General features: G+C 41.7%; 1 protein-coding gene across 5 annotated transcripts in view; it reads right to left on the bottom strand.

Annotated features, from left to right (window-relative positions):
- Astn1 (astrotactin 1) overlaps positions 1 to 21,344 on the bottom strand; it is a 307,737-nt gene that overhangs the window by 180,815 nt on the left and 105,578 nt on the right. For all 5 annotated transcript variants that reach the window (XM_032914598.1, XM_032914599.1, XM_032914597.1 and 2 more), the window contains exon 2: positions 17,017 to 17,204. In XM_032914598.1, coding sequence (XP_032770489.1) covers positions 17,017 to 17,204 — 188 coding nt within the window. The remainder of the gene's footprint in view (positions 1 to 17,016; positions 17,205 to 21,344) is intronic.

Raw genomic sequence — 21,344 nt, 5'->3', positions numbered from 1 at the left:
AGATACAAGGTAAAAAGTAAAGCTGTCCGCTTCACATTTGGCATTAGGATCGGTTCTAATTTGCTTTCATTTGCTCCTTTGTGGTGATAAACACCATGACCCAAAGCACCTGGCGGGAGGAGAGGGTTTCTTCGGCACACATTTTCAGATCACTGTCCATCACAGAGGGAAGTCAGGGTAAGAGCTCAGGTGGAAACTGGAACAGAAACTATAGAGAAATGCTGCTCACTGGCTTGTTCTGTGGTTTGACCTTAGTGATCTTTGTTCATACAGCCGAGGACCGCCTGCTTGAGAAATAGTTTCTTCCACAGTTGGCTGGGAAGAATCAACAATCAGGATGATTTCTCATGGACATGGCCCAGGCCAATTTGATCTGGGAAATTCCTGAATATAAACTTCTTCTTCCAGGGTAACTATCACTTCAGTCAACTTGACAATAAAGGCTAACAAAGGATAGTAATGCTCACTCCCAACCCAAACCATTAAATGCTGATCACGAGGTGCCTTCAACTTGTAAGTTATCTGACCCACATCAGTCAACATTTTAACCACAAGCTTCAAATTCTCATCTAAACCCTACAGAGGACAATGAGAATTTAAAGTCAGATCTCTTTCTACACTCCAGCTGTGGCTCAGTCCTGCCCTCCAAGAAAGATGCACAATAGAACAAAGACTGTAGCAATAGGAGGGAGAGAGGGAATTTAGGGCTTAGGGAAGATGCTGATACCCATATAGGATCAGAGCCTTGTGTGCTGAAACCCCTTCCAAGCCACACCTTTTGCCAAAGGCCCTAAGCATGAGAGGAGAAGGATAGGGTAAGAGCACTGCCTCCCTGGGGTCATGCACTGACTGGCATCCTTTTTATCTTTCCCTTTAAAGAATGTGTTGTGTTCAGTTTTTCTCTGGAGCTAATCAAGCACAAACTCTGGAGAAGAGGTCTGGTTTGTCAAGACAGTCTGAGTGAGATCATGACACCCTCATTAGGACAGGCTTCGTTAAACCACCAGCACCAACATCAGCAGCATATTGTCCGCAGCTAATTAGATTTATTTTTGTTGGTAAAGTCATTAACCAAGTCTTCAAATCCTTCCCATCACTAGTGTGAAAAAAAAAACAGGAAAAAACAAACAAAAAAAACCCCAACAAATTATTCTCCAACTGCCTCCTCCAGCCCTGGTGCCCCCTCCAGCCACTCTTGCCACATGTTGCCAGTTTTGTTCTGGTTTTCAGGCTTCCTCTCTTACACTTAGATTTTCAGGATCAGGTGGGATGGTGATGGACTGAAGGAAAGAACTTGATATAGAAGTTTCTTTTTGGCACCAGCTGACTGTGGTTCACTTTGTTCCCAGTCAGGTGCATGCTATATACACCAGGACCTTGGGCATAAACCCAATACTTACCAGATAAAGATGGGCAAGGGCAAAGGGAAGCTTGAGGCTGAGCCCAGCTCCCCCTCCCGCCCCCTCTCCTGGGAGGCAAGGAAAGGCTCAACTGTGCTATTGTTTGTCAGATTTTAATTTACTGATCAGTGGCTCAATCATGCAGAGTGAATCTGTGGGTCAGCCTGATCCAGCCAGAGATGATCACATGGTAGAAGAATAGCAGAGACTCTTGCTTCCAAGGCAACTGATGAGGCCGACCTCATCTGCCAAGCCAGTGTCTAATTCTGTGTCTGGGGCAGGCGACCCTGGACTCACCATTCCCAGCCTATGTGTGATGTTGTTATGAATTCATTTTAATTTAGATCACAGTGCTCATGAAGTTTCAGCTTTTTTTTTTTTTAAATAGTATGGCTTATTCTTTTTCTATTCTTAATGCATTCTTTTTGCTGTCTCTCTCTGTTTCTCTTTCTCTTTTTTTGTCTTCTTCTCTCTCTTGTGTGTGTGTGTGTGTGTGTGTGTGTGTGTGTGTGTGTGTGTGTGTGTGTGTGTGTGTGTGTGTGTGTGTGTGTGAAAGAGAGAGGGGAGAAGGAAGGAAGGAGGGAGAGAGAGAGAGACGGAGAAACAGACAGAGACAGACAGAGACAGACAGAGAAGACAGAAACAGAGACAGACAGGCCTGCAGAGAAAGACAGAAGGGGGTGGAGTACAGGATTGTAGAGTTGTTATTTGCGGCCATTCCTGAGACTTTACTCTTTCTGTGCCCTGACATTTCTTAGCATGATTTTGTATCCAAAGCTTTCCCTCCCAATTGCCTAATTTCACTCCACTCTTTTGAGCCCCAGCACATGTCCTCATGTCCTTCTCCTCCCTGTATGTTATATTTCAACTCCCAAAGTATATGCTGGTATAAATTAATCCTGAACCCATAATAGTGGGTTTCTTCTGTCATAGTGCTAACTAGACTGGCATGCAGGATCCATATTCTAATTGTAAATACTTCCCAGAATCCTTTAGAAGAGGATCCAGCACAGGGCAGACCCTTAGTAAGTACAATGGTTTGCTTAACAGTTTCTCACTGTCTCGATGAGTCTGAGAAAATGTAAGTACCGTTACTCTCCAACCATTTGTCAGCTCATCTGGACACCTGTCTTTGTGTCTAGTATCTGGGAGTCCCTTGGGCTTTCTCATTTGGTCGCAAACTTGGCTATACATCCTCCTGGGAAGAAGCCAGCTAGATCTGGATGAGAGTTTTCTCACTTGCAAGATGTTCAAATAACAGGTGCATAGTATGAATTTGAAGTTCAGGAAGAGGGCTATGTTTTCAGAAAGCTCAATATCTTTCTCCAACCTCACTCTGGCACATTCATTTTAGTGCCTCAGCTACGTGGACAAATCCCGCCCCTACCCTCGCCGGTAAAATTAATTGACTTGCATTCAGATCTTACTGTTCCTGCCCCAGTTCATGGAGCACTGTATGAATAGTGTCATCACGAGAAAGGTCAAAAAAATTGCTATCAATTTTTTAAACACCAATTTAGCACCTAATTATCCATGGGAACCTGTATCACATGTTTTGTAAAAAGAACAGTGTTATTTTTTTTTAAAAGAACCCTCTTCTTAGAAACTAAATCTCCAATTTTCATTTTTTTTCTTAAAAGAAATCAGTACATCATGTGTACTTATTTCTGTAAAATGACTTACACTTGTGTTTCTGTTTCTACAGTGATTGGAGATAGGACAGAATCATTCTCCCTAACTCCATTCGGGAGTTGGGAGGAAGTGAATCTGGCTTGAAGAAGGACCAAATGCTGTCAGGACCAGCAATTTTCTCTGCCAGCACACCATGACAGATGAGGGTCACAAGCTAGGTAGACCTCACAGCCATACTGAAGGTTCCACACACTCCATACCAGCTATAACAATATATTTTTTCTCGTCCTCAGTCAAGAGAGTGCGCCAGAATGTGAGTTGGGTAGGCACTACCTTATTATAGGTCATTTATAACCCTGACTCTGTGCTAATAAGAAAGGGAAGCCAGTCACAAATTTTAGCACTTTACTTATTGTTTAGATCAAATGCACTTCCCACATCTCAACAATTGATGGGGACATAGCAGGGATCATGGCATTATGGCTGCAAACTGCGGAAGTACGAAACCAGCCGCTGAGGACAAGAGAACAAGGAACAACTGTTTTGGTTTTTTCCTCCTACCAGAAGGTTGAACAAGGAACTCTGCAGACTTTGAGAGTCTGGGGAAGCCTCTTTAATGCATAATACCATGTGGTCTCGTCCCAGGACTTATACTATATCTCCTGATACTCAGAACTGGGAATCTCACTCTGAAAAATCTTTAAGTCACTTTTTATCACTATCAAATAATATGTTTATGTAGCTATTTTATGTAACAAATTATTCATATATTCAATTATGATGATAATGCATGCTTATTTATGTATGAGATACATTATATATGCAATACAGAAAGCTTCATGGTCACTCACTTCTGGTATGAGTAACAGTCTTCATTTAAGGTTCTGGGTCCCACGAATGTAGTGAGGAAAGGGAGACATAACCAGCAAAAGAGAAGAGGCAGAAATCAAAGGCTCCCTCTGAAGGTCTCAGAACAGAGGAAGCCACTGGCTGGTCACTAACTCCCAGTCATTTGGCCATCCCATGTCTCTGGATTTTAGCTAGTTGGTCAGTCCTGCTAAGCCTTTCTCATAGGGCTACATGTTCTTTATTGAAGTCCTTTGTGGACTCTTATCCGAAGACTGAGTGCTCCATTAGAATACAAAAGTACATAATGCCTCCCAGTGAGGGATGCCTTCTCATGGGAGACCCCCGCATGCTCAAATAAGGACAACAAGAAGAAGTATAACATGACTCAACACAGCACAGAGGGAAGGAGAGTGGAAGGCAGTTTCCTAGAGGAAATGATGAGGTGAGGAAAAATCTTAAAGAAAGAAGAGGTGCCGCCTGTCAAGGACAAAGTCATTGTGAAGCAAAGGGCCACCACTGCTTAAAATGTGGAAGTCTTAAAAGTTAGGAAGGGCCACCCTAAGCATGGTGAGCTGCTCAGAGTGGCTAAGGCAAAGAGTAAAAAGGGGCATGTATGAAGTTGCCTGTTTCCATTCATTCTTCTGACCCTCAGGGCTTCACTCCTGTCCTCCCTCAATACCTGATCTGTTCCCTCTCCCTAGTCAGGCTGTGACAGGTTGGCACCATGGACTTTAGCATTCTGAGCACAGGGAACTCCTCAAGGCTTTGTCTTTCCTGAAGAGAATATAGTTTGAGCTGGGTTTCATGAACCTTACGGTGATGTGAGGGGCATTTTAAAAACAGGTCAAAAGAAGGACACAAGTACTGAGTAAAGAGTGGAAGAGAGAGATTCTCAGGACATCAGAAAAATATATGCTTGGTGAAAGATAGGCAGTCTAGGAGACTCCATGTTCAGGATGGGCTCATGAAAAGGAACTAAGTAGGCATGGAAAGGGGATTCTAGGTAATAAAACATGAACAGGAAGTAGTCCCTGAATAATGGAAATGCACTATTTACTTGTGTAGATAATTTTCACATAAAATAGCTATGTTTTTCCTTTGAGTCGGCTCTACAATTCTGGTCACTTGGAATGATGCTAACTGGGTAATGTAGTGCTTATAAATGTTTCTGAATGCCAAATTCATACTTTGGACATACTTACAGTATTTCACAGAATAGCTTAAAGGCCCACTTCTCATTCTAGCTTTTCCCATTAGATGAATGAGGTGAAAACAAATAAGAATATCGAATTTGATCAAAAAGGCAAAACTTGCTATGTCTGTTGGCCTGAGTGGTGAGACAAGACATAGAAAACAAGACACAGTGTCCAGTCTGTCAGAGAGAAGTGTGCACCTGGTGAAATGCATAACTCAACTTCTTTGCCACTCTTCCCCAGAATTTGTTCTGAGAAACAGAAGGCCCACCTGAAAGGGGATCTGGAATCTTCTCTCCAGGTGCTGACACTCTTATTGCACAGGTATGAGTCCACATGCACCAACCATCCCCTTTTCCTTTGGAACATCACCATCTCAAGATCTTTCTCTTTACCCAGTCCCCCAAGGCTGAGACTGGATGGTCTCCCCATAGCCTGTTTCCTCTTGGGGCCCTGGAGGTGCTCCATTCAGAGTATTTCCTGCTGGGAAATTTGGAGGTGCATTTAGTAAGAACTTGAGAGGAGAAGACCTGTGTGACAGGAAGCACAGCAATTCCTAGAGACCCCATCATGCTATGGAAAGAGATCACAGTCACCAAGCCTCTCCCCAGTGCAGTGGGAAGAAGCGCTCCCTCCCAGATGGGATGTTTTCCATCCCACCTAACCCACAATCACACTCCGCCATTTTCCCCACAGACTGCTGCTTCATGTTCATGAATGGGAAGAAAGGAGAGTTGAGTCGCTGCAGGGAACGAAAGTTTCTTCATAGATTACTTTCAAGTATGTCAACCAGGGAATGCTGTGTCCCACACTTCCTTCACTTTCATACATCAGAATGTGATAGCCCGAGGCTACCCAAAAGGTCATCTAACCTGAGATTCCCAAGACAGAGGGCAGAGCCTGCCTATGTGTTCCTAGTACATGATACATCTATGCCTGGTAAAAGGGCTAACCATTATAATTTCATCATTAGTGCTATAAAAGGTTCTTTTTAACTTGTATTGAAAAGATTATGAAGTAGACCATCAAGCGTGTGCTTCTGTTGGTATTTTCATCTCTGATAAAGGATGAAATAAGCTTAAGCTGGACACATTAGTCAATTTAAATGAAAAGACTTGGAAAATGCTAAATAGTATACGTTAAAATATTGAATTAAAAAAATCCTTGGAATTTTCAGAATGTTTATTTCAACCAAGGTTTATATTTCGGGATGGAAACTCAGAGGGGTCTTCCCCTTAGGAGGTTTTGATAAAAAGGGGGAGTTTAGTCCTGATTTCGATTTCAATGGCCTTATCTTAACCCCAAGCTGCTGTCTCATTGGCTTGTTTCTTCTTATCACTGACATGACTCAGGACCAATGCAGGCTGTACCAGAAGAGCTGCATCTATACCCATGCAGCCCCGACACAGAAGTTGCCAGCACATCCTTCTGGGATGGAGAGATGCTACTCTAGCCCCACCTTAGGTGGAGTCCAAGGAGAGGGAATAGGCCCTGCATGCTTTCAGTCCTCAAATGTTGAAGCCTTGGATGTGAGCCATAGAACACTGAGAAGGATTGGGACAAACATCCTCATCTGAAATCCAGGGCTGGCAACTTGGATATGTATACTGTATGAAATTTAGAAACAGGAAAATGAATAAAAGATGGCTACTTTGATGTCACTGTTGGGATACAGAATGCCCTCAGGTTTGTTCTGTATTACAGCACACATCACTCTGTAAGAAGGTGTCTCAAGCCAGCAATGCCAGGCTCTGACATGTCCACTCTTACAAACGCCAAATGTCTGCATGTCTGAGTCCCAAAGCCTTCCATAACTCATTTAAATAAGATCTAGCACAGGAGAAAATGAATGCTGATTTTTTTTACATCTGGCACCCCATCTTCTATACTCATCTCCCATCTATCCCTGGCTCCTTTATATTGTTTGGGTACCAGAATTTATATCACAGGCCATCGAAAGTAGTTGCCTAAGTCTCAAATACAGGTATTGAGACCCAGAGACTAGCGGGTTCCAGACACTCTTCAAAGAAGTACTTAGTTCTGTCAGCCACAGCATCACATCAACAAATTGACATCTGATTCATCCCAAGTTAGTCAGCAACTTGACTCATCTCTAGCTATTCGAGGATGTCAGGCACAGTGGTAGAGGTATCAAGAGTGGGGAATCAGAAATAGCAAGGCAGCAGCTGAGAGCACCTGTCCTTCCCAGATCTCTCGAGGACTTCAGACCTCCTGACATCATCGTCCCAGAAAAGCAAGACCTCTGCTGACCTTCATCACATACAGAAAAGTTGATGTGATAAGGCAAGGTCTGAAAGCCTTTGTCCACCATGAAGCTCAGCAAGAATGCAAGAGACCAGTCGGTTTTGAAAGCATCCTCTACCATGTATACCTATACACAAGCCAACTTCGTCATCACTCTGCATTGGTGAGCATAATTTTACTTTCACCATTTACAATTATAGTGAGTGTTTAGCCACAAAGGAGTGTTTTTACATATCCTGACATCTCATATAAGCAATGGTGAGAAGCAAAGTTGAAACCAAGCAGGAACCATCACCCTTACAGAGAAGAGAAACAGCACATGATGAATGTCCTGCTTCAGTCTTCTGTAGAGTATAAGGATTATCTTGTTCTCACCAGCATGGGTCTTGTCTAAAGCCATCAACAGCTCACAGACATAGGTAATGTGCTTAGAGTTCATCCGAATTTGTGGATACCACAAGGCCTTCAATTTCTCACAGGAATAATCTATGCTTTAAGTAATGATTGTTAGCAGTTTATGAGGGTCTGACTAAACTAGTGTGCTGACATTTTTATTTTACACTGGATACAGGAACTTAAGCACTTATCCAATAGGTTCCCAGATTTCAGTCTCCTTAAGTTCTAAAAACAATTTATTTGATCAGCTTCACAAATTATAGCCTATAGTCTTAATATGGCCCACTGCTTGCTTTTGTAAATAAAGTTTTGCTGGAAATCAGTCATACTAATATATCTACATATATGATGTACTATATATAGTAGTTTGGGAACTGGTTTGGCAAGAGACAAAGAGATGGGACAGATCTCACATGCCCTCAAAGGGGAAAAGGCTTACCAGCTACTGTTTATAGGCCCTTAGTTTAGATAATATTTGTCCCTGCAAGGATTCTCTCTGTGTATTTACCACTGGATCTGCCTTCTATATTGAAGTCTATTGTGTCTCCAATGAGAGCCCAAGGGTGCAAGTTTACAATCAGATTTAAAGGCTACTTCAAGTCTATAAGAGAATCCCCAAATTGATTGATAGGCACTGTGGCCTGGAGAAAGACAACAGCACCAGGAATCAGAATCTCTGAGTTCTCCCACAATGTTAGCCATGAGTACTGCCAACTATTTTCTATCTTCCTCTTCTGTTTGTGAATGGAAGAAATAACAACCTTCGTATGCATGGAGACCTGGGCAGAAAAGGAATTCCCATAATGACATCACTTGGCTTGATTAAAAATTAAGTACGCTAATGAAGTTCTTCCAGAGAACATGGAGATGGGATTATTAGTCTAAACCAAAGGATATCTGCTAGGATACCTGCTAGGAAACCTTGTTAACAATGAAAACGAGGCCTATCAGGGCCTGGATGTCCATGAGCACACGCCATAATTTGTAATAGACCAATTCTGTTGCTTTCATGATCCTAATTGCCTCAATCTTTTCCCTAAGCACAGATCTTTCAGGCCTCCTGGAGGGGGTTGCTATGAACCCAGCTGCTTTTATCACTCCCTGAGGTAGTGACCCCCCTGGGTAACACATTGCACACTGAATTGTTACAGGCAGTTTGCATAGTGCTCTGAGAATTTACCTATCTGATATTTACTGGGCATTTCCAAAAGTCCTGGCACTGTAGGAAGCGCTTTACAAGAATCCCATATGTAATCATCAAAACAGCCCCTTGAGTAAGATCTATTACTATCCGTGTCCTAAAGAGAGTTTAAAGAGATAAAGCAATTTCCACAATGTCACTAGAAAATTTAGTAAGTAATAGAATTATGATTTGAATCAGTCTCTCTGATAGGGAAGCCCTTGCAGTAAACTGTGTAACTGAAATTCAATGTTGTAGAACTTATAGGCTTAATAGGCTTCTCAAGGACTAGTGTTTACTCAGAGCCAATACCAGTCTTGGTTGGAAGCCTCGATCTCACTGTCCAAAGGAGCTCTTCACCTTTTAAAGTAGCTTCAAGATCATACTATGGTAACAATTTGCTCAGTGCTGTATAGACCTTCCTAATCTTCATCGAGTATAGGATTTCTGCTCGGCTAGCTAAAAGAAATAAAACTACATGGCAGTTTGGAAATCTAGACAGACATGTTCCTGAAGCTACCTAACTTAGGGACTATTGTAGTAAAGATGGGTCTGAATATAATGCCTTGAATCCTAACTTTACATCTCATGGTATATTTGACTGTTCCCTAAGTTTCAGTGTTCACATCTAGAACGCACAGTAATTTTCCCCCGTGTCACAAAATTTCTATGGAAAACTATTGGTGTTAGGCATAAAAATGATCTTGTGTACTGCTGTGGATAGAATACAAGGGCTCAGTAAGCAACAACGTTGTTATTTTGAATATTAGTTTTAAGTGTATTTGTGAGTCTGTGCCTCTCTGCACCACATGTGTGCAGGAAGCCCAGGAAGCCAGAGAGCATTAGATCCCATGGAAATGAAATTACAAGTGGTTCCATGTGGGTGCTGTGAACCAAACCAGGGCCCTCTACAAGAACACAAGGTATTTCAGTTCCTAAATATTGACTTAGACACCATAAAGATTATGACTCCTGCTCTTAAAAGAATCTCCAGGGATTTTGGAAAACTAAATACTCAAAAGTGTATTGTCAGTTTCTGTATGAAGTGAGCTAAATTCCTGAACAGAATATTGCATCAAATGGTTAAAAGGCAGCAGAATGTTTATGAAAATCCAGCCTGTTTGTTAATTTCGTCGGTGTGTGGAAAGATGAGGAAGCTGGAAGGTCTCATTGAAATTTAGGATACCCAGAAATACTGAAAGAAGACAGAATAAAACTACTAGAGGAGACAGCCGCTTCACCTGACTCTCAGGTCTGCCAAGGGTTATCCTCAAACATCAAGTATTGGTAAAATGATGAAATGTTCTTTAAAAGCAGAGTCTTGTCATATTCAATTTCTATCTACTTAGTATCTTACAAGATGCCTGAAGCCCCCCCTCAAAAAAACATTGTTAAATGAAAGAAACAATATTGAAATGAGCAAATGAGTCAATGACTTGTTTAAATCTATGGCAGGCCAGAAATGCTTTAGAAAAAGACACTTCCAATTCCTAAAACTTCTCTGCAAAAGGATGAAAATATATATAGAGAGAATCCAGAGTTTATTATTACACTACTTTAACAATTTCAGAGTTGGAATCCCCAACTAATCTCTTCTTTCCTTGCCAATAAGCCCAAAGCCAGCTGTGAGGAGGGGGAGAGGAAGCCAAGGTTAGCAGGTGGGTTTAGTGGAGCTGAACGGAATCTGAACATCTGAGGTCAGCTGCCTGGTACAGCCCCAGAAAGCTCTGTGTTCAATCACGCCAATGGGTCCTAGTGCTCATAGACTCATACGCCATAGTAACAGAGGGGAATGTATCAGATTTGGTTCAACCAGGGTCCAAAAATTAGCACAAGCTTCTCCATGAATGCATTTAAGTGCTAAAGACCGGTTGATAACTTCCCTTAGGACAGAGCTAGATTGAGTGTGTGGGCAAGTATAGACTAAAGCTAGTAAGATGCTTGCTGGTAAAAGTGTCTGCCTCACAAATGTCTGTGCTCCTACGGGGACATGGGAAACCAAAAGGATGTTATCCCAGATGCTTATGGCCCTGCTAGCCTGTATATCTGCAGAAAAACTAACAGACTCTGTTTCAAACAAGGAGAATGGGGAGATCAAATGTGCTGAGATTGTCTACTCACCTGCACACACATGCTATCTACTTGTATGCTTTGAGAGAGAGAGAGAGAGAGAGAGAGAGAGAGAGAGAGAGAGAGAGAGAGAGACACCAACATAAAAACACATATTCTCACATAGAGTGTGGACTCCGCCAGCTACTCAGATTCAAGTTCTGGATCAGCAAACTCGTAGCCATGTAAGTTAGTAGCCTGCATATTCCTTAGTCACCTCTTATGTAAAACCAGACAGTTATACTTTGCATTGTATAGTGATGAGAGTAGAAGAGTAAATGGAAATTCAGATTCTGATGATTGTGATGATTATGATGGTTGATATATATATATATATATATATATATATATGTATGTTTGTGTGTGTGTGATATGTACTCAACTTTTACATGGATATTGGGGATTCCAACTCAGGCCCTCATATCTGCGAAGCAGAAATTTTACCAGCTGAGCACCTGAGCATTTAGCTACCCTTTTAGTCTATACTTATAGAAGCACCCAATTCTGTTCTACTGAACAAAGTAATCAACTCATTATTAGTAGTGCTATACATATATATTACATATTGTTAACAGAAGCCATACAACAATGCATGTAGCATATATATGCATATATATATATAGATATATATATGTCATTCCAAATTTATATAATATATATGCTATTCTTAGCTGTCCCAGGAGCAGGAGCTTGTCATTAAACCCGTTTCTCCTTAGTCACAACAAACAGGAAAAGATTAGGCTTGCATCTGCCTATATCTACCTATGGGTTAACATGATATGAAACCTTTGCGCAAACAGGGACTATGGTGACTGGTTGATCTGCCTGCTCTCCCAGCCCCCTCCTTAGGAACTGGAATTAGAGAAAAGAAAAATAGAAAGAGTAGAAATGAAGTTGGAAAAACTGTGTCAGGAGAAGTCACCAATGAGGGGACATGAAGAGGAAAGTGAACTTCAGATATAAAATGATCAGAATATTAAAAATATAACAGATAGTAGGCTGGCAAAGGTATTAACTCATAGCAACAAAACAGTAGAAGTGGGTGTGACAGAGCCAGGCTGTCATCCCAGAGGCTAAAAGCAACCTTCTAGTCATGAAAATCTGACTTTTGAAAACTTGCGATTAAAAAAAAAAATCAGGGTTGTTCTGTGTCTCCTGTAGCTATACCAGAACTCCATCACAGAGCCCAAGTAAGGATCTGCTCTCTAATGCTGGAAAGCCTTACCAATGCACTCATCTCGCAGATGTGATAATGAAGCTTCAAGTAAATTACTTGAAGTGGTAAAAATCAGCTTTAGAAGCCTATGCCTCCAACTCTAAATCAAAAGAGGTTTATACTGTAGCCCGGCCATGACAGTACAGAGACACAGAAAGGCACTGCTTGGGAACGAGAGGATGAGCCACCGAATCAGCAAAGAAACTCACACACAACTGAGCCCAGTGCTTCCTGGCAGAAGAGCCATTCGGCAGTGACAGGTGAGGGAAGCCTGCAAGACAAACCTTACTGGAGGTCGAGCATTGTTCCCAGTAAAGCATGTGGCCTCCAGGTTTTTGCATAGCTGTCTTTCAAACAAAGCAAAGCCATTTGTTTTTGAGAGCTTGTTGATTATCTTAGAGACTGCCCACCATTTTGTTAAGGGATGGGAAAATATCTAACGATGGCATTGACAGGCATGGGTATGACCAGAAAGTGGCCCAGTCACATGACGAATGCCTTGAATGGTGAGCAAACGAATCAGATTCTGGCTTTTGTGTTTTTGACTTACTATTCCAGTTCTTTCCTTCCTGTCAGTATAACTCATGCCTAAGCATTTCCGTTTGTTTCTTGAAGATCAAAGGATTGGCCTTGCTAAATTGGGGCCTCCTGATTTGAATGAGATGAATAATATTGGCTGACTATAAAACCTGCAAAAAATGACCTTGATTCATGAATTTGCTAACAAATTTTTAGAGTAAATTTGCTGAGGGCAAAGGGTAACTAAAAAAAAAATCATCCAGCATTGTCTCTCATGCCCATTTATGAAGTACCTGTGGGTCCCGAGAACGATTTTTATGTTTGAAACCACTCCCCTATATCCTAGATGTCTGTGCTCTAGAAATGAATGAAACCTGGCTCAAAGCAAAGTAACAAGTAATGGTTGAGTGACTGGGCTGACCTTGCATAGAATAGTAAGAACTAAGATGGGGACTTTCAAGACAAAGCTGACGAGCAGCCCTGGAAACTGGAGCTGCCCACAGTCAGTATTGGGAAGTTTTTTGGACTAATTAATTGCTCCTCAAATGTTGCTTATCCAAAGTGGAATTTCCCAAAATTTCCTTCTCTATTTAATAACTATTAAATACCATACCATAAGGTAGGTGAAGCTCCCAGGAGTGGGGAGCACTGGAGACCTTTGAAACTACTGACAGGCAGAGGCTACAGGACCCTGATGATGCTAGTCTCACACACCTAGGGGTAGTGGTCCTGGACAGCACGTAGCCATGACTGATGGACTTGCCCACATAATTCTCAGAAGGCCACACAGAAGCTCAAAGACACCCCCACCCCAATTTTAAGTTGTGCCTAAGGAGAATAACATTCAAAAGATATTCTCTTGCAGTAGGAATTACCACAACGTGAAGTAAACAGATGGTAGGCAGACAGACAGACAGACAAGACTGAAGGCTAGTTGCTAGGAAAAACTTAACCAACATATGTGCATTTAGGAAATCTATTAACATTGCCATCTTTAATTACAACCATGAAATATACAAATAATACATTTACATTCTATTATGAACCATTATATTCTCTTTACATACTCTAAGGAGAAAAAATGTACATCACATGGTAAATTAGCAGAAGTATCATGTAGAAATTAAAATCTGCACAATGTCTGACTGTCTGATGGAAATTGCATCAAAATCTAGACTTCTATGGAATAAACAATTTGCTTTGTGGCTGGTTGTTATTTTTTAAACCTTTGGCTTAGAATTCACACTCGGTTTTAATTCATTAATTCTGCTACCATTTGTTCAGAAGTGTGCCAAAGAATATGCTTCTGCACTGTCATGGTTCTCAGTGTCAATTATCCTGTAAATTTTGAAATAAATCTCTTCAGCTAAGTTTGAATCATGCAGGAGGTTAAAATATATCCCTTGACCCTCAAAGCAATAACCGAAGATTTCAGGAGGGAAATCCAATTATCGTACGCAAGGAAGAAATGGTGACTCTTTTGAAAAAAATAATTCAAAAATTTTGGGATGTGATTGAAAAATAAAAAAAAGAAAGAAAGCTTTTTCCAAGCTTCAAATTGCAAAGCACCCAGCTGGATTCTTGGTCTTGTGCAAGCCCCTGATTTTGCTGATCATGGGTTTGTACTGGGCACATTTGGAGGAAGAGCTTGTACTTTCTCAGTCATGTAATCTCAGAAGGATACCAAAAGGTACCTCTGTTGGACATTCTATCATTCCATACATGTTGTGCTTAAAATGAAATGCAGTGAAAGCAAAATATGAAAATACACACTCGTCCCTGCATTAAGGCATCGAAGCCGAGTGCAGCATGAGTCCAGAAAGACAGAAATTTGAAGGTTTTCTCAAAACCATCCATTCCCGCTACACATATTGAAATATTTAGGATTGCCTGTTAAGCTTTTAAATACACAGCTCCTTAGAGAGAGAGGAATGGTGGCACATATTCTTATTTTCATAATAACCTTAACATTTCTCTTTTTATCAAATGATTCTATTTTGAATCAATCTAGAAAAAAAAGCATCATTATTGATCGTTAGAGTTCATGGGAAAATAACTCTGCTATTGTTATTTCATTAGTAAGAGAGTTAGGGTGATAATCTTGTACGTGCACATCACACTGCCCAAGACTATTACTAGCCAGAGGGTTTTATTATCTTTTAACATTTAACGGGCTGCTACTTCAGCCCTCAATTTGCTGCCTACATTACCTCTAAAGGATATTGTATAAAGTGAATCAAATAGAGTCTACCTATCCCTGAGTCTCCTCAGAAGAAACCATCAGAGACCCTCCGAACGACATCTTCAAACAGGATACCCTCAGGCTTGATTTCTGAGCTGAGGGCAGAGCCTCAACTTCAGACTTTGAAACTGTTCCTAGAGAAGCAGCCTGAGAATGGGGAAGTAGCATGTGCGGGTGTGTGGTGTGGAATGGGAATGGGGCAGAGGAGGAAGGCCAGGTGTGTTGCAGGCTCCACTGAGAAGCCATTTTGACAAAAGGGGGGAAAGAATCTATGTTATGGTTACTTTGAGATTCCAGGCCACAGCTGAGGTCAGAGACTTTCTAAATATCCATGGAGATGAGGGGTGATCACATCCAGAAGGCCAAGGGAGAGGCAAGTTAGAGGCAACTTGACATTTGCCATCCTTGACATCTACTTGTACCCTTTAAACCTCTGCCTTCTCCAGCCTGGCTAAAAATGAGAAACAGTGAAAGGAGGCTGAAGGAAATTCCCATTTTATTGGAAAAATTAAGTGCTACCGCTGTTCTTTGGTGAGGAACTACAAGCATATAAAAGAAAGCTCTGAAAGCTAGCCCCAAGGCTGACGCTGTTTCCTCTTCATTCCTGGGTCAGCTGTCCATGAATCCCTCCTCAGGGGCTCTCAACACAGGTGTTGAGCTGCCATCAATAACAAAATACTCAAAACTTACTCTGTTCTCTGCACTGTGGCAGAGACTAATGCAATGCTGGATATAATAACTAAATGACAAGTAATAATATCGGAGCAAGAGATGAATTAAAATTAGACCAAGGCCTAGGTTGGGCCAGTGTGAGCATACTAGCAATGAAGTAGCAATGTCCTACACAAGCAGCCATGAATAACCAGTCCAAGTGTCAACCTCCTCTCAAGACTCTCTATATAGGTAGTATGTTGGTGAGCTGATGCCAAATATTTCCCTGTCTCCATTGAAAATGTATTCATCTGTTCCACAAATATAGACAACACATTAACTATGTGATACCTTTGTTCTACTGCTAAGTAGTCACCAGTAAACAAAACACTACCAAAACCCGTCACCTCTCTCACACACCTGTCATTGAGCATGACATTTTAGAGACATTCTTAACTACAGGTTCCTAGTACTTTGGGAAGAATTTTATCATGTTCTCGAGGTTTCACATTTACATGCAGATTGGGTGATGGTGGTGAGGTTTTGAAACTGTGCTACAGAGCTTCTATTGGTATCCCTTGGACTGTGGCATAAGAGAGAAGCAGGGTGCTGATTTCTCTTGGTTCAGAAAAAAAATGAAGGAAGATTTGGTAGTAGCAAGCAGCTTGGAGATTCAGTCATCCAAAAAACCTCCATGGAGCAATTTCTCTAAAACATTCCAATATATTAACTGACTCATTCCCTTCTAAGACATTCTGATATTATCTCATATGTGGGAAAGTCACTTCATATACCATATATGGGTATATACCTAGAAAGAACAGTTGGGAAATTATTCTGTAGAAATAGCTGTAACTTTCACAGCACATGTGGATCCATTCCCTACAAGTGAGAAGTTTATGTATCAGCATGTTCAGTGATCTGCCTGGATTTGGATTTCATACAGCTCTGTCTATTGAAATGAAAGGCTCTTGTGTTGGAAGGCTAGTTTCTAGACTGGCAATATTGGGAGTTGTTGTGGGACCTTTAAGAGGTGGAGCCTCTGGGAAATCCTCCTCAGAACCCGATCACCAGAATGACCTTGGAGGGAACTGTATATATAGTACATCCCTGGCTTTCTGTCGAGGGTGCAACCTCTTCCACACCTGCTCCAGTCATAGCCATCTGTTACGATAGGAATGACTGTGAGTGTCCTCATCAGAGCTGTACTGAAACAGGTACTGTGCCCTCAACCTCCAGAACTGGGGACTTCTTCATAGGCAGCCACCTTATATATCTTGTCATTACAACAAAAACTTGAATCTTAATATCAAGGTGAACACAGGCTATGTGTGGCCGGATGGCTGGGGCGAGCCTGCTCTTACCATGACTGAAATGTGGAGGATCCTCAGTTCCTCCTCTGCTGATTCATGCTGGGGTTCTTCAGTTGGGTCTTGTCCAGGGAGACTTGGAGCACCATCTTGGTGGTGGATGTGAAAAAGCAAAGTGCCATTCTCCAGCCATTGCTGCCTCCAGCGCACCAGGGGGATGTCTTCTGTATTCCCTGAGATCTCTAAGGGAAAACCACCAAAGTCACAGGGTGAGATTTTCGACTGGGCCAAGATTTCATATTCCTAGTTTCAGGTACCAAGTTACTTCTGTTTGCAGACAACAAAGGGTTCTGGCTACAGCTAGGTTTATTGCTACTTATAAAACTCCGGAAAGACAAGAGATCAAGAGAAGAGAATTATCCCCTGTAGGTCTTTCTGTGATAAATCTTGTTCATCAGGCTCTCACCCAGTGAGAAAAATACTGAGGTGAAAATTCAAGTTCTTCCCCTCATTCTGTGATCAATAGCATCCCTTACATTGCACAGTTTGAATACCTGATAACCCCCTGAGGTAAATACAAGGTTGTTTGCCTCTTGTAAATCTGGACATGTGAGTTACCTAGCAATTACTCCTAGACGCCAGCGAATCTACCAAGGAGAGAGTTGGTAATTACCGTATAGAGAACTGGCATTTATGGGACAGTCCTGAGAGGTTACTGAAAAGCCACTGGGGATGCCAGCCCATCTGTGAAACCACAGTCGTGGTCTGCACAGTCCACCAGAGACAGCTGATAACTTGTCACGACAGGTAAAGAAATGTTTAAATTCTTTTTGTTGTTGTTTTTCTCTTTAGTTTTGCACAGCAGATGTTATGTATGAAGAAAAAAGTGCAGTGCATTGGACCCTGATCACAGACATAAACACTCACTTGCTGCTGGGGTATTTCAATGAAAGCTGGGCTATCATCAATAGAAAAATGCTAAAGAACAAAACCAAAACCAATCCAACAAAAACCTACTTTCCCTCTACACTGTAGTGAGGACAAAGATGTAGCTGCAGGAATATCCTGTGTACATATCCCCCTTTCTCTTATTCCTAAGCAATGTTAGATCAGTGTTCTGGGCTATCCCATAGTAGAGAAATCTGAATAATCCAGCTTTCCAAGACTCCAGTTAGCCTACACACCATGTTTCTTTTAACAACTATTATAGCCTCAAAGGGGAACCAGTGTTCTGCTATACACACGTTAACAAATCATTCCTTTATAAAATTTCATTTTCAAAAGGCATGCATCTTCTCCTGAAATTTATCACCTCTGGCCAAAAAATTATTCCACAGATATAAAAAAGATTTAATAGACACATTTAGAATATATTCTCATCAACTATCACAATCATAAAGAGGAAAGCAATTTTAAATATTTATGGAATTTATAATTATCCGTCACTATTTATGGAAGAGCAGACTGATGTTATTTATTGATTTAGCCACACATTTAACAGACACACACTGGGCATGCTCTATCCACCAGGCCCCATGCTAGGCACTCAGGCACTAATTAAAATGAGGAGCTCTCAATGTTTTAAAGCAGCTCGCCATGACTGAACGTGCATAATGAGTCCTTGTAGTATGTTGAGAGGAAGAAAGGACCTTAGTAAAACATACAAGAGGGTAAGAAGTAGTCTTCTCTAAGGGAAACAAATGGCTTATGGTAAGTGGTAAAGGGAAAGGAATGACCAGGCAACTAGTGAGTGGGGATGAGGAGAAGAAGGGATGGGCATAACCATTGCTCTTCTGTGTAGGTCACCGAGGTTTCTCGAAGGACAGGAGTCATTGGCCTACCCCTGACAGATGCCGAGATGATGGCCTTGCCCATCCAACACCACACTCACCAGAGAGAAGAGGAAACTTGAGATTGTGTAGGGAAGCTGCCAATAAAGTACCCCTTTCGTGCTTAGCCTCTCTTTTCTGTAGCCTAGACGGCTCTGTCATCTGTCAGGTAGGTAGATTATCTGTGATCTAGCATGTGATTGGCCTAGAATCCAGAGAGCTTCAGAGGGCAAAGAGACCAAGAAGTAAAGATTTGTGTTTCAGAACTGGTTTTCAGAAGGCACTTCCCTATTTATTTGGTGTAGTGGTGATTCTGACTTCCCACATTGACTGCACTTCTAAATCTCTAAATCAACATTTCTCAATCTGCGGGCAGTGACTTCTTTGTGGGGATCAACAATTTTGTCACAGCAGTTATATATCAGATATCCTGCATATCAGATATTTATGTTACGATTCATAACAGTAGCAAAATTACAGTTATGAAGTAGCAACGAAAATAATTTTATGGTTGGGGATCACCACAGCATGCAGGAACTGTATTAAAGGGTTGCAGCATTAGGAAGTTTGAGAACCATTTGTCTAAAGTGTCTTTTACATTCCCAGGAAAGAAAACATCTTTGGATGCATCTCTGAAGGTAAACATTTAAAGCATCACGAGTCAAACACAATGCGTGCAGGCCCAATAATCACCAAGTGCTTCCAGATCCCATGGCTGTATATCCTGCAGGCAGGCATTCCTGATGACTTCTCATGGCTTTAAAGTGCTAGAAGACTCTAGAAGTGCATCCTCCCCCATGCCCTTGCCTAGGGACCAAATCTGTACCCATCTCAGTAGAGATAAACATCATCAGCATGCCAGCTCCCAGGAGTGCATTTGATGGCATAATCAAGTCCATCTTCTTTTCAGAACCATATCCACTCAAGCTAAGATTTATTCCATGCGTGTCTGGTTGCCACTCAGCCCTTTCGGGAACTATTCAAAAGGATCTAGCACCTGTCCCTTTAAATCACTTCAGAAAGTAGATTTTGTTTCCCAGCAGATCTTCATCATGTAGGTCAGACTCATTAACCCTGCTTTAACCATGGAAGCAAAATTAAGGAAATACCTAAACCAAGGTCAACGAGCCTGACACAGATCAGGGGCAGAGACAGATGGACTAGTTGTGGCCCTCTACACAGTTTTCAAAAGCAGACAACATGACCTTAGAACCTGGAGGGAGGGAAGGGGTGGGGGAGAGCCCTAATGTAGGGAAGCCATGTGTTCTTCTATGAGTTTAGTGGCTATAATAATCTAATCTTTTGTTCCAGGACTTTATATCACATGACTTATTTTTAAGTTGAGGTACAATTTAAATGCCTTAAAGTCACCTTTTAAGAGAGAGAGAGAGAGAGAGAGAGAGAGAGAGAGAGAGAGAGAGAATTCATCATGTTGTGTAATCATCACCCCCTATCTAATTCTAGAACATGTTTATCATCTTATTAAGAACCTTTTTGTCTATAAGCAGCTATAGTGTTTCAATCAGGATTACGATATTATATTCCATAGCACTAGGCATGGGGGTACCAAGGAAAGACTAGATTCTGTGAGGACCTTGACAAAGCATTCCATGGGGCAACGGGATTAGCACACAGAGTCTCTGGCCATGGCATCCAGGCTAAGTCTCTGAACCCTTCTGCAGGTGATACATTCTCATCCCTGTGAATGTCAATATCATGATCCTGCACCAACTTGGTTCACTGAGGAAGACAAGAGGTAAAGGAAAGAGGGCACCACATCTGCCAAGGGCATTCATCAATTCTTAGTTTCAAGTTAATTATACCATGATAGAGTCATCCTTGGCAGTTTTCCCTCTCCTGATAGGATCTGACATGAAAGAGCTCCAATGCCAAACCAGGAACTTATTTATATTTATGCTATATCTGGCCTGATCAGCAAATGAAAGACCACACAGGACATAGTGAATGCCCTGCCAACTTCGTCACAAACAAGATCGAGAATATTAGTGCAATCACATCTGTGTGAATATCCCTGTCTCGAGAAGAAGTGGAATGCAAGCCAGTCATGAGACTCTAAGGAGTAAATTAGCATGGTGATAAAAATGTTACTCCAATCCAAAGTCACAGAGGATTGCCACTGAAGCTCACAGAGGACCTTTGAGGCAATGTACTGAATAAAATTAATTCTACAGGAATCTCTACAGTCCAGATGTCACAAGTGTCACGTTTCAGCAGACTGTGGGGTTGAGGTCTCCAGAAAGAGAAGTCTGTCTTGGCTTTTACCATGTCCATCCTCAGCCCTGCAAACCTCACATCTTTAGTACCTCTCCAGATCTTGCAATACAAAGAAAGCAGCGTGCTATCCCTTCTTACACACACTAAATGTTCCTGGAGCACATGATGTTGGCCACAGTTGGGAATTAAACTATGTACTCCTAATCTCAAAGCACTTTTCATCCATCAGGAAGCTTCAGATGTGGCCAGGGCTAAGTGACAGCCATGCTGAGCATCGGGTGAGCCTTGGCTGGGTAAACACTGATGGGAAGCAAGAAA

The sequence above is a fragment of the Rattus rattus genome, chromosome 10, assembly GCF_011064425.1.
Source record: "Rattus rattus isolate New Zealand chromosome 10, Rrattus_CSIRO_v1, whole genome shotgun sequence".
Taxonomy (NCBI): Eukaryota; Metazoa; Chordata; class Mammalia; order Rodentia; family Muridae; genus Rattus; species Rattus rattus.
Note: the sequence above shows the minus strand (reverse complement) of the source record. Positions and strands in the feature narration are given on the sequence as shown.